This window comes from Pseudochaenichthys georgianus, unplaced genomic scaffold (assembly GCF_902827115.2).
Source record: "Pseudochaenichthys georgianus unplaced genomic scaffold, fPseGeo1.2 scaffold_1170_arrow_ctg1, whole genome shotgun sequence".
NCBI lineage: Eukaryota > Metazoa > Chordata > Actinopteri > Perciformes > Channichthyidae > Pseudochaenichthys > Pseudochaenichthys georgianus.
The window spans coordinates 27501-40369 of record NW_027262111.1 but is presented as its reverse complement, the minus strand read 5'-3'; the positions used below and the strand labels follow the sequence as shown (position 1 = coordinate 40369).

Genomic DNA, 12869 nt, shown 5'->3' with positions numbered 1-12869 from the left:
ACCAGGTGAGAGACACAGTGAGAGACCAGGTCAGAGACTAGGTGAGAGACACAGTGAGAGACCAGGTGAGAGACACAGTGAGAGACCAGCTGAGAGATTGGTTGAGAGACTAGGTGAGAGACCAGGTGAGAGACCGGGTGAGAATTTGGGTGAGAGACCAGGTGAGAGACCAGGTGAGAGACTAGGTGAGAGACCAGATGAGAGACCGGGTGAGAGACCAGGTGAGAAACACAGTGAGAGACCAGGTGAGAGACACGGTGAGAGACCAGGTGAGAGACTAGGTGAGAGACCAGGTGAGAGACACAGTGAGAGACCAGGTCAGAGACTAGGTGAGAGACCAGGTGAGAGACACAGTGAGAGACCAGGTGAGAGACACAGTAAGAGACCAGGTGAGAGACCAGGTGAGAGACCAGGTGAGAGATTAGTTGAGAGACCAGGTGAGAGATACAGTGAAAGACCAGGTCAGAGACTAGGTGAGAGACCAGATGAGAGACACAGTGAGAGACCAGGTGAGAGACCAGGTGAGTGACTAGGTGAGAGATTAGGTGAGAGACCAGGTGAGAGACTAGGTGAGAGACCAGGTGAGAGACCGGGTGAGAATTTGGGTGAGAGACCAGGTGAGAGACCAGGTGAGAGACTAGGTGAGAGACCAGGTGAGAGACCGGGTGAGAGATTAGGTGAGAGACCAGGTGAGAGACCAGGTGAGTGACTAGGTGAGAGATTAGGTGAGAGACCAGGTGAGAGATTAGGTGAAATACCAGGTGAGAGACACAGTGAGAGACCAGGTGAGAGACACAGTGAGAGACCAGGTGAGAGATTAGGTGAGAGACCAGGTGAGAGATTAGGTGAGAGACCAGGTGAGAGATTAGGTGAGAGACCAGGTGAGAGACCAGGTGAGAGACTAGGTGAGAGATTAGGTGAGAGACCAGGTGAGAGACCAGGTGAGAGACTAGGTGAGAGACCAGGTGAGAGATTAGGTGAGAGACCAGGTGAGAGATTAAGTGAGAGACCAGGTGAGAGATTATGTGAGAGACCTGGTGAGAGACCAGGTGAGAGACCAGGTGAGAGATTAGGTGAGAGACCAGGTGAGAGATTAGGTGAGACACCAGGTGAGAGATTAGGTGAGAGACCAGCTGAGAGATTGGGTGAGAGACTAGGTGAGAGACCAGGTGAGAGACCGGGTGAGAATTTGGGTGAGAGACCAGGTGAGAGACCAGGTGAGAGACTAGGTGAGAGACCAGGTGAGAGACCGGGTGAGAGACCAGGTGAGAAACACAGTGAGAGACACGGTGAGAGACTAGGTGAGAGACCAGGTGAGAGACACAGTGAGAGACCAGGTGAGAGACACAGTGAGAGACACAGTGAGAGACCAGGTGAGAGACACAGTGAGAGACCAGGTGAGAGACCAGGTGAGAGATTAGTTGAGAGACCAGGTGAGAGATACAGTGAGAGACCAGGTCAGAGACTAGGTGAGAGACCAGGTGAGAGACACAGTGAGAGACCAGGTGAGAGACCAGGTGAGTGACTAGGTGAGAGATTAGGTGAGAGACCAGGTGAGAGATTAGGTGATATACCAGGTGAGAGACACAGTGAGAGACCAGGTGAGAGACACAGTGAGAGACCAGGTGAGAGATTAGGTGAGAGACCAGGTGAGAGATTAGGTGAGAGACCAGGTGAGAGATTAGGTGAGAGACCAGGTGAGAGACCAGGTGAGAGATTAGCTGAGAGACCAGGTGAGAGACCGGGTGAGAATTTGGGTGAGAGACCAAGTGAGAGACTAGGTGAGAGACCGGGTGAGAGATTAGGTGAGAGACCAGGTGAGAAACACAGTGAGAGACCAGGTGAGAGACACGGTGAGAGACCAGGTGAGAGATTATGTGAGAGACCAGGTCAGAGACTAGGTGAGAGACCAGGTGAGAGACACAGTGAGAGACCAGGTCAGAGACTAGGTGAGAGACACAGTGAGAGACCAGGTGAGAGACACAGTGAGAGACCAGCTGAGAGATTGGTTGAGAGACTAGGTGAGAGACCAGGTGAGAGACCGGGTGAGAGACCAGGTGAGAGACCAGGTGAGAGACTAGGTGAGAGACCAGGTGAGAGACCGGGTGAGAGACCAGGTGAGAAACACAGTGAGAGACCAGGTGAGAGACACGGTGAGAGACCAGGTGAGAGACTAGGTGAGAGACACAGTGAGAGACCAGGTCAGAGACTAGGTGAGAGACCAGGTGAGAGACACAGTGAGAGACCAGGTGAGAGACACAGTGAGAGACCAGGTGAGAGACCAGGTGAGAGATTAGTTGAGAGACCAGGTGAGAGATACAGTGAAAGACCAGGTCAGAGACTAGGTGAGAGACCAGGTGAGAGACACAGTGAGAGACCAGGTGAGAGACCAGGTGAGTGACTAGGTGAGAGATTAGGTGAGAGACCAGGTGAGAGACCAGGTGAGAGACCGGGTGAGAATTTGGGTGAGAGACCAGGTGAGAGACCAGGTGAGAGACTAGGTGAGAGACCAGGTGAGAGACCGGGTGAGAGATTAGGTGAGAGACCAGGTGAGAAACACAGTGAGAGACCAGGTGAGAGACACGGTGAGAGACCAGGTGAGAGACTAGGTGAGAGATTATGTGAGAGACCAGGTCAGAGACTAGGTGAGAGACCAGGTGAGAGACCAGGTCAGAGACTAGGTGAGAGACCAGGTGAGAGACACAGTGAGAGACACAGTGAGAGACCAGGTGAGAGACCAGGTGAGAGACCAGGTGAGAGATTAGTTGAGAGACCAGGTGAGAGATACAGTGAGAGACCAGGTCAGAGACTAGGTGAGAGACCAGGTGAGAGACACAGTGAGAGACCAGGTGAGAGACCAGGTGAGTGACTAGGTGAGAGATTAGGTGAGAGACCAGGTGAGAGATTAGGTGAGATACCAGGTGAGAGACACAGTGAGAGACCAGGTGAGAGACACAGTGAGAGACCAGGTGAGAGATTAGGTGAGAGACCAGGTGAGAGACTAGGTGAGAGACCAGGTGAGAGACCGGGTGAGAGACCAGGTGAGAAACACAGTGAGAGACACGGTGAGAGACTAGGTGAGAGACCAGGTGAGAGACACAGTGAGAGACCAGGTCAGAGACTAGGTGAGAGACCAGGTGAGAGACACAGTGAGAGACCAGGTGAGAGACACAGTGAGAGACCAGGTGAGAGACCAGGTGAGAGACCAGGTGAGAGATTAGGTGAGAGACCAGGTGAGAGACACAGTGAGAGACACAGTGAGAGATTAGGTGAGAGACCAGGTGAGAGACCAGGTAAGAGATTAGGTGAGAGACCAGGTGAGAGACCAGGTGAGAGATTAGCTGAGAGACCAGGTGAGAGACCAGGTGAGAGACCAGGTGAGAGATTAGGTGAGAGACCAGGTGAGAGACCAGGTGAGAGACTAGGTGAGAGACCAGGTGAGAGACTAGGTGAGAGACCAGGTGAGAGATTAGGTGAGAGACCAAGTGAGAGATTATGTGAGAGACCTGGTGAGAGACCAGGTGAGAGATTAGGTGAGAGACCAGGTGAGACACCAGGTGAGAGATTAGGTGAGAGACCAGCTGAGAGATTGGGTGAGAGACCAGGTGAGAGACTAGGTGAGAGACCAGGTGAGAGACCGGGTGAGAGACCAGGTGAGAGACCAGGTGAGAGACTAGGTGAGAGACCAGGTGAGAGATCGGGTGAGAGATTAGGTGAGAGACCAGGTGAGAAACACAGTGAGAGACCAGGTGAGAGACACTGTGAGAGACCAGGTGAGAAATTATGTGAGAGACCAGGTCAGAGACTAGGTGAGAGACCAGGTGAGAGACAAAGTGAGAGACCAGGTCAGAGACTAGGTGAGAGACACAGTGAGAGACCAGGTGAGAGACACAGTGAGAGACCAGGTGAGAGACCAGGTGAGAGACCAGGTAAGAGATTAGTTGAGAGACCAGGTGAGAGATACAGTGAGAGACCAGGTCAGAGACTAGGTGAGAGACCAGGTGAGAGACACAGTGAGAGACCAGGTGAGAGACCAGGTGAGTGACTAGGTGAGAGATTAGTTGAGAGACCAGGTGAGAGACACAGTGAGAGACCAGGTGAGAGACCAGGTGAGAGACACAGTGAGAGACCAGGTCAGAGACTAGGTGAGAGACTAGGTGAGAGACCAGGTGAGAGACACAGTGAGAGACCAGGTGAGAGACACAGTGAGAGACCAGGTGAGAGATTAGGTGAGAGAATACTTTGTCAGTCAGGTGTCCCTCAGGTGTGATTAACAACAGGTACAGGTGAGCTGTCCCCTGATTGGTCGGTCTGTGTTTGAGATGTTGCTCACCTGTGCACTCCAGGAGGGCGGGCTCACAGGACACCAAGCTCCTCCTCCTCAGCCAATCAGAGAGAAGAGCTATACTTTGGGGCGGAGCTACGACACTTCCTCTGGGATGGTCGTTACCATGGTGACCACAGAGAACTGCCGTGATGATGTCATCGCAGGGCGACCGCTGATTACGATCTGCGAGGGGAAGACGCCGCCCTGTGACATCATCTGTGATGTCACAGGGGGGGGCAGGGCCTCTGCAATCGCACCTTTGTCCTCTCATCTAAGCCCCTCCCCCTCCCCGGGTCACCTGACAGGAAGGGTGACCCCCCCCGCTGTTAGAGTGGTATGCTGGTCGGCATGGAAACAAGCATGAGGACAGACGCAGCGACACGCTAAAGACATGCTAAAGACATGCTAAAGACATGCTAACCTCCTCAGCAGTTTGTTTCTCCTCGATGAAGCCATGCAAAGCGATCAGGCTCTCATCGCTTGTTTTTGATTGGCTGCTGGGGGCGGGGCTTCTTATTTCCTGCGCTTCACTTCCTGTCAGTGATGCTTCCCTTGTTTTCCTCCCCAGGTATCGAGACAGTCCACCATTCATTTTCTAACAGCTCTAGATCCACAGTCAGATCTCAGTGATGTCATAGTGTCACTAATGCTGCATTCACACCGGACGTGAATATGGCCAGGGGGCGACAACTCCAACGAGATGAACATATCTGACCGTGATGTCATTGTAACACACGTTTCAAAATTAAGCCGAAGTAACAACACGCTGATACCGGTTAGTAACAACACGCTGATACCGGTTAGTAACAACACGCTGATACCGGTTAGTAACAACACGCTGATACCGGTTAGTAACAACACGCTGATACCGGTTAGTAACAACACGCTGATACCGGTTAGTAACAACACGCTGATACCGGTTAGTAACAACACGCTGATACCGGTTAGTAACAACACGCTGATACCGGTTAGTAACAACACGCTGATACCGGTTAGTAAACACCGTGAGTTCATGCTTTGAGTCTGCAGGCAGACGGCAGAGAAACACCTTTACAATGCGTGTTTTGTGAATGGAGATCGGATCGACCAGGCTAACTAACGCTGTAGCTGCTCCGTCCACGCTCACAGCAACGGCCTCCAGACAGAAGCAAAGCAGCGACTGTGTTGCCATGACACCGGCAGGCAGTGGCTTGTTCTGGTTTCACTTCTGTCCCGGTTCTGACCACCAGGAGGAGCTGTGAGCTCTGAGGGCTAACGGCTGATGTTTTGGTTTTCTGGTTCAACGTCAGTGACGGCAGGCTGAGATCCTCTCCGCTGATTGGCTACCGCGAGAACGTGTCAGGCGAATTTGTCGCGGCCCCCTCCAATCGCCTCAACCGCGCCGCCGGAGTGAATTCGCTTCTGTCCGCGTCTCTGCATCGACTGTAATGGCGTCCGGTGTGAACGCATCACAGCTCTGCATGGCTCAGTCCTAGATAAGAGTCAATAGGAAGTTAAGTTATCTCTAACTGTGTGTGCGTGTGTGTGTGTGTGTGTGTGTGTGTGTGTGTGTGTGTGTGTGTGTGTGTGTGTGTGTGTGTGTGTGTGTGTGTGTGTGTGTGTGTGTGTGGGTGCGTGCGTGCGTGCGTGCGTGCGTGCGTGCGTGCGTGTGTGTGTGTGTGTGTTTAGCCTAAACCTACATTTGATGGAATGTCTACTGAACTGACGTCTCTTCTGAACTCAGCCAGAGAACAAAAAACTACTTTCACCGAACACAACCTGCTGAAGGTACCTGTCTCACCGCCTGTCTCACCACCTGTCTCTCCACCTGTCTCACCACCTGTCTCTCCACCTGTCTCACCACCTGTCTCTCCACCTGTCTCACAACCTGTCTCACAACCTGTCTCACCACCTGTCTCACCGCCTGTCTCACCACCTGTCTCACCACCTGTCTCTCCACCTGTCTCACCACCTGTCTCACCGCCTGTCTCACCACCTGTCTCACAACCTGTCTCACCGCCTGTCTCACAACCTGTCTCACCACCTGTCTCACAACCTGCTGAAAGTACCTGTCTCACTACCTGTCTCACCGCCTGTCTCTCAACCTGTCTCTCCACCTGTCTCTCCACCTGTCTCACCGCCTGTCTCTCAACCTGTCTCACCACCTGTCTCACCACCTGTCTCTCAACCTGTCTCACCACCTGTCTCTCAACCTGTCTCACCACCTGTCTCACCACCTGTCTCTCCACCTGTCTCTCCACCTGTCTCTCCACCTGTCTCACCGCCTGTCTCACCACCTGTCTCACCACCTGTCTCTCAACCTGTCTCACCGCCTGTCTCACCGCCTGTCTCACCGCCTGTCTCACCACCTGTCTCACCACCCGTCTCACCACCCGTCTCACCACCCGTCTCACAACCTGTCTCACAACCTGTCTCACAACCTGTCTCACAACCTGTCTCACCACCTGTCTCACCACCTGTCTCACAACCTGTCTCACCACCTGTCTCACCACCTGTCTTACAACCTGTCTCACAACCTGTCTCACAACCTGTCTCACCGCCTGTCTCACCGCCTGTCTCACCGCCTGTCTCACCGCCTGTCTCACCACCTGTCTCACAACCTGTCTCACCGCCTGTCTCACAACCTGTCTCACCACCTGTCTCACAACCTGCTGAAGATACCTGTCTCACTACCTGTCTCACCGCCTGTCTCTCAACCTGTCTCACCACCTGTCTCTCAACCTGTCTCACCACCTGTCTCTCCACCTGTCTCTCCACCTGTCTCACCGCCTGTCTCACCACCTGTCTCACCACCTGTCTCACCACCTGTCTCACAACCTGTCTCTCAACCTGTCTCACCACCTGTCTCTCAACCTGTCTCACCACCTGTCTCACCACCTGTCTCTCAACCTGTCTCACCACCTGTCTCTCAACCTGTCTCACCACCTGTCTCTCCACCTGTCTCACCGCCTGTCTCACCACCTGTCTCACCACCTGTCTCACCACCTGTCTCACAACCTGTCTCACAACCTGTCTCACCGCTTGTCTCACCACCTGTCTCACCACCTGTCTCACCACCTGTCTCACAACCTGTCTCACCACCTGTCTCACCACCTGTCTTACAACCTGTCTCACAACCTGTCTCACCACCTGTCTCACAACCCGTCTCACAACCTGTCTCACAACCTGTCTCACCACCCGTCTCACAACCCGTCTCACCACCTGTCTCACCACCCGTCTCACAACCCGTCTCACAACCTGTCTAACCACCTGTCTCACCACCTGTCTCACCACCTGTCTCACCACCTGTCTCACAACCTGTCTCACCACCCGTCTCACAACCTGTCTCACCACCTGTCTCACCACCCGTCTCACAACCTGTCTCACAACCTGTCTCACCACCTGTCTCACAACCTGTCTCACAACCTGTCTCACCACCCATCTCACAACCTGTCTCACCACCCGTCTCACAACCTGTCTCTCCACCTGTCTCACAACCTGTCTCAACACATGTCTCTCCACCTGTCTTACATCATGTCTCACAACCTGTCTCACAACCTGTCTCTCCACCTGTCTCACAACCTGTCTCTCCACCTGTCTTACATCATGTCTCACAACCTGTCTCACCACATGTCTCTCCACCTGTCTTACATCATGTCTCACAACCTGTCTCTCCACCTGTCTCACAACCTGTCTCTCCAACTGTCTTACATCATGTCTCACCACCTGTCTTACATCATGTCTCACCACCTGTCTCACAACCTGACAGTCACTGAGCTGTAGCCCCACCCCCTCACACTTGCCTTCTCACTTCCTGTTTCAGACGTCAGAGAAGGTGGAGACTCTCTTCCTGAAGGCAGAGTCATGTGACCCGGACCAGCTAATGGCAGAACAGCCTCAGGTAGCAACAGTGGCCCCGCCCCCTAGCAACCCCCCGCCCTCCCCACCGGGTTGGGCTGATGATGTCACAGAGGAAATGGCTGGGGATGATGCTAATGATGCTAACCAGGCTAACAGTGATGTCAGCGATGACAACCTTAGCGATGCTAGCGATGTTAGCGATGTTAGCTCAGATGCTATCAGTGTGTTAGCTCACGCGGCGGTGGAAGAAGCTATTGATTCTGCAGTCAGACGCGCTAACGATGCTAATCAGGATAGCATTAACGCTAACCTCACAGACAGCCAAGCCGCGCAGGAGGCTAATAGGCCCCGCCCCTTTCAGCATTACTATGACAACCAGCACTCGGATGAGAAAGAGGAAGAAGAGGAGGGATGGAGGTTCAGAGGAAACTCCCCCCCCCCATCGTTACCCCGCCCCCAAAGCTCAGCCAATCAGAGGCAGCCTTCAGATCTCAGTGACGAGGACAAACCTCTGCAGGAGGTAAAACCAGTTAAACCTAACCCAGTTAAACCTGACCCAGTTAAACCTGACCCAGTCAAACCTAACCCAGTAAAACCTGACCCAGTTAAACCTGACCCAGTTAAACCTAACCCAGTAAAACCTGACCCAGTTAAACCTAACCCAGTTCAACCTAACCCAGTTAAACCTGACTCACTTAAACCTAACCCAGTTAAACCTGACTCAGTTAAACCTGACCCACTTAAACCTGACCCAGTTAAACCTGACTCAGTTAAACCTGACCCACTTAAACCTGACCCACTTAAACCTGACCCAGTTAAACCTGACTCAGTTAAACCTGACCCACTTAAACCTAACCCAGTTAAACCTAACCCAGTTAAACCTGACTCAGTTAAACCTGACCCACTTAAACCTGACCCAGTTCAACCTAACCCAGTTAAACCTGACTCAGTTAAACCTAACCCAGTTAAACCTGACTCAGTTAAACCTGACCCAGTTAAACCTAACCCAGTAAAACGTGACCCAGTTAAACCTAACCCACTTAAACCTGACCCAGTTAAACCTAACCCACTTAAACCTGACCCAGTTAAACCTAACCCAGTAAAACGTGACCCAGTTAAACCTAACCCAGTTAAACCTGACTCACTTAAACCTGACCCAGTTAAACCTGACCCAGTTAAACCTGACTCAGTTCAACCTGACTCAGTTCAACCTAACCCAGTAAAACCTGACCCAGTTAAACCTAACCCAGTAAAACCTGACCCAGTTCAACCTGACCCAGTTCAACCTAACCCAGTTAAACCTGAACCACTTAAACCTGACCCACTTAAACCTGACCCACTTAAACCTGACCCAGTTAAACCTGACCCAGTAAAACCTGACCCACTTAAACCTGACCCAGTTAAACCTAACCCACTTAAACCTGACCCAGTTAAACCTGACCCACTTAAACCTAACCCAGTTAAACCTAACCCAGTTGACCCAATTAAACCTAACCCAGTTAAACCTGACCCACTTAAACCTGACCCAGTCAAACCTAACCCAGTTAAACCTGACCCAGTCAAACCTAACCCAGTTAAACCTGACCCAGTTAAACCTGACCCAGTCAAACCTAACCCAGTTAAACCTGACCCAGTTAAACCTGACTCAGTTAAACCTGACCCACTTAAACCTAACCCAGTTAAACCTGACTCAGTTAAACCTGACCCACTTAAACCTGACCCAGTTAAACCTGACTCAGTTAAACCTGACCCACTTAAACCTGACCCAGTTAAACCTAACCCAGTTAAACCTGACTCAGTTAAACCTAACCCAGTTAAACCTGACCCAGTTAAACCTGACTCAGTTAAACCTAACCCAGTTAAACCTGACCCAGTTAAACCTGACTCAGTTAAACCTGACCCACTTAAACCTAACCCAGTTAAACCTAACCCAGTTAAACCTGACCCAGTTAAACCTGACCCAGTTAAACCTAACCCAGTTAAACCTGACTCAGTTAAACCTGACCCAGTTCAACCTGACTCAGTTAAACCTAACCCAGTTAAACCTGACCCAGTTAAACCTGACCCAGTTAAACCTAACCCAGTTAAACCTAACCCAGTTAAACCTGACCCAGTTAAACCTGACCCAGTTAAACCTAACCCAGTTAAACCTGACTCAGTTAAACCTGACCCAGTTCAACCTGACCCAGTTAAACCTGACCCAGTTAAACCTAACCCAGTTAAACCTGACTCAGTTAAACCTAACCCAGTTAAACCTGACCCAGTTAAACCTGACTCAGTTAAACCTAACCCAGTTAAACGTGACCCAGTTAAACCTAACCCAGTTAAACCTAACCCAGTTAAACCTGACCCAGTTCAACCTAACCCAGTTAAACCTGACCCAGTTAAACCTAACCCAGTTAAACCTGACTCAGTTAAACCTGACCCAGTTCAACCTGACCCAGTTAAACCTGACTCAGTTAAACCTAACCCAGTTAAACCTGACCCAGTTAAACCTGACCCAGTTCAACCTGACCCAGTTAAACCTGACCCAGTTAAACCTAACCCAGTTAAACCTGACTCAGTTAAACCTAACCCAGTTAAACCTGACCCAGTTAAACCTGACTCAGTTAAACCTAACCCAGTTAAACGTGACCCAGTTAAACCTAACCCAGTTAAACCTGACCCAGTTCAACCTAACCCAGTTAAACCTAACCCAGTTAAACCTGACTCAGTTAAACCTAACCCAGTTAAACCTGACCCAGTTAAACCTTACCCAGTTAAACCTGACCCACTTAAACCTGACCCAGTTAAACCTTACCCAGTAAAACCTGACTCAGTTAAACCTAACCCAGTTAAACGTGACCCAGTTAAACCTGACTCAGTTAAACCTAACCCAGTTAAACGTGACCCAGTTAAACCTAACCCAGTTAAACCTGACCCAGTTAAACCTGACTCAGTTAAACCTAACCCAGTTAAACGTGACCCAGTTAAACCTAACCCAGTTAAACCTGACCCAGTTCAACCTAACCCAGTTAAACCTAACCCAGTTAAACCTGACTCAGTTAAACCTAACCCAGTTAAACCTAACCCAGTTAAACCTGACTCAGTTAAACCTAACCCAGTTAAACCTAACCCAGTTAAACCTGACTCAGTTAAACCTAACCCAGTTAAACCTGACCCAGTTAAACCTTACCCAGTAAAACCTGACCCACTTAAACCTGACCCAGTTAAACCTAACCCACTTAAACCTGACCCAGTTAAACCTGACCCACTTAAACCTAACCCAGTTAAACCTAACCCAGTTGACCCAATTAAACCTAACCCAGTTAAACCTGACCCACTTAAACCTGACCCAGTCAAACCTAACCCAGTTAAACCTGACCCAGTTAAACCTGACCCAGTCAAACCTAACCCAGTTAAACCTGACCCAGTTAAACCTGACTCAGTTAAACCTGACCCACTTAAACCTAACCCAGTTAAACCTGACTCAGTTAAACCTGACCCACTTAAACCTGACCCAGTTAAACCTGACTCAGTTAAACCTGACCCACTTAAACCTGACCCAGTTAAACCTAACCCAGTTAAACCTGACTCAGTTAAACCTAACCCAGTTAAACCTGACCCAGTTAAACCTGACTCAGTTAAACCTAACCCAGTTAAACCTGACCCAGTTAAACCTGACTCAGTTAAACCTGACCCACTTAAACCTAACCCAGTTAAACCTAACCCAGTTAAACCTGACCCAGTTAAACCTGACCCAGTTAAACCTAACCCAGTTAAACCTGACTCAGTTAAACCTGACCCAGTTCAACCTGACCCAGTTAAACCTGACTCAGTTAAACCTAACCCAGTTAAACCTGACCCAGTTAAACCTAACCCAGTTAAACCTGACTCAGTTAAACCTGACCCAGTTCAACCTGACCCAGTTAAACCTGACTCAGTTAAACCTAACCCAGTTAAACCTGACCCAGTTAAACCTGACCCAGTTCAACCTGACCCAGTTAAACCTGACCCAGTTAAACCTAACCCAGTTAAACCTGACTCAGTTAAACCTAACCCAGTTAAACCTGACCCAGTTAAACCTGACTCAGTTAAACCTAACCCAGTTAAACGTGACCCAGTTAAACCTAACCCAGTTAAACCTGACCCAGTTAAACCTGACTCAGTTAAACCTAACCCAGTTAAACGTGACCCAGTTAAACCTAACCCAGTTAAACCTGACCCAGTTCAACCTAACCCAGTTAAACCTAACCCAGTTAAACCTGACCCAGTTAAACCTTACCCAGTTAAACCTGACCCACTTAAACCTGACCCAGTTAAACCTGACCCAGTTAAACGTGACCCAGTTAAACCTAACCCAGTTAAACCTAACCCAGTTAAACCTGACCCAGTTCAACCTAACCCAGTTAAACCTGACCCAGTTAAACCTAACCCAGTTAAACCTGACTCAGTTAAACCTGACCCAGTTCAACCTGACCCAGTTAAACCTGACTCAGTTAAACCTAACCCAGTTAAACCTGACCCAGTTAAACCTGACCCAGTTCAACCTGACCCAGTTAAACCTGACCCAGTTAAACCTAACCCAGTTAAACCTGACTCAGTTAAACCTAACCCAGTTAAACCTGACCCAGTTAAACCTGACTCAGTTAAACCTAACCCAGTTAAACGTGACCCAGTTAAACCTAACCCAGTTAAACCTGACCCAGTTAAACCTGACTCA

At 50.3% G+C, this 12869-nt stretch overlaps 1 protein-coding gene across 3 annotated transcripts in view; it reads left to right on the top strand.

The window, feature by feature from the left end:
- The first annotated feature begins 5999 nt into the window (after window positions 1–5999).
- Window positions 6000–12869, top strand: part of LOC117440750 (protein 4.1-like) — a 14608-nt gene continuing 7738 nt past the window's right edge. For all 3 annotated transcript variants that reach the window (XM_034076980.2, XM_071202097.1, XM_071202096.1), the window contains exons 1-2: window positions 6000–6094; window positions 8130–8207. In XM_034076980.2, the coding sequence (XP_033932871.2) occupies window positions 6017–6094; window positions 8130–8207 (156 nt within the window). In that variant the 5' untranslated portion in view covers window positions 6000–6016. The remainder of the gene's footprint in view (window positions 6095–8129; window positions 8208–12869) is intronic.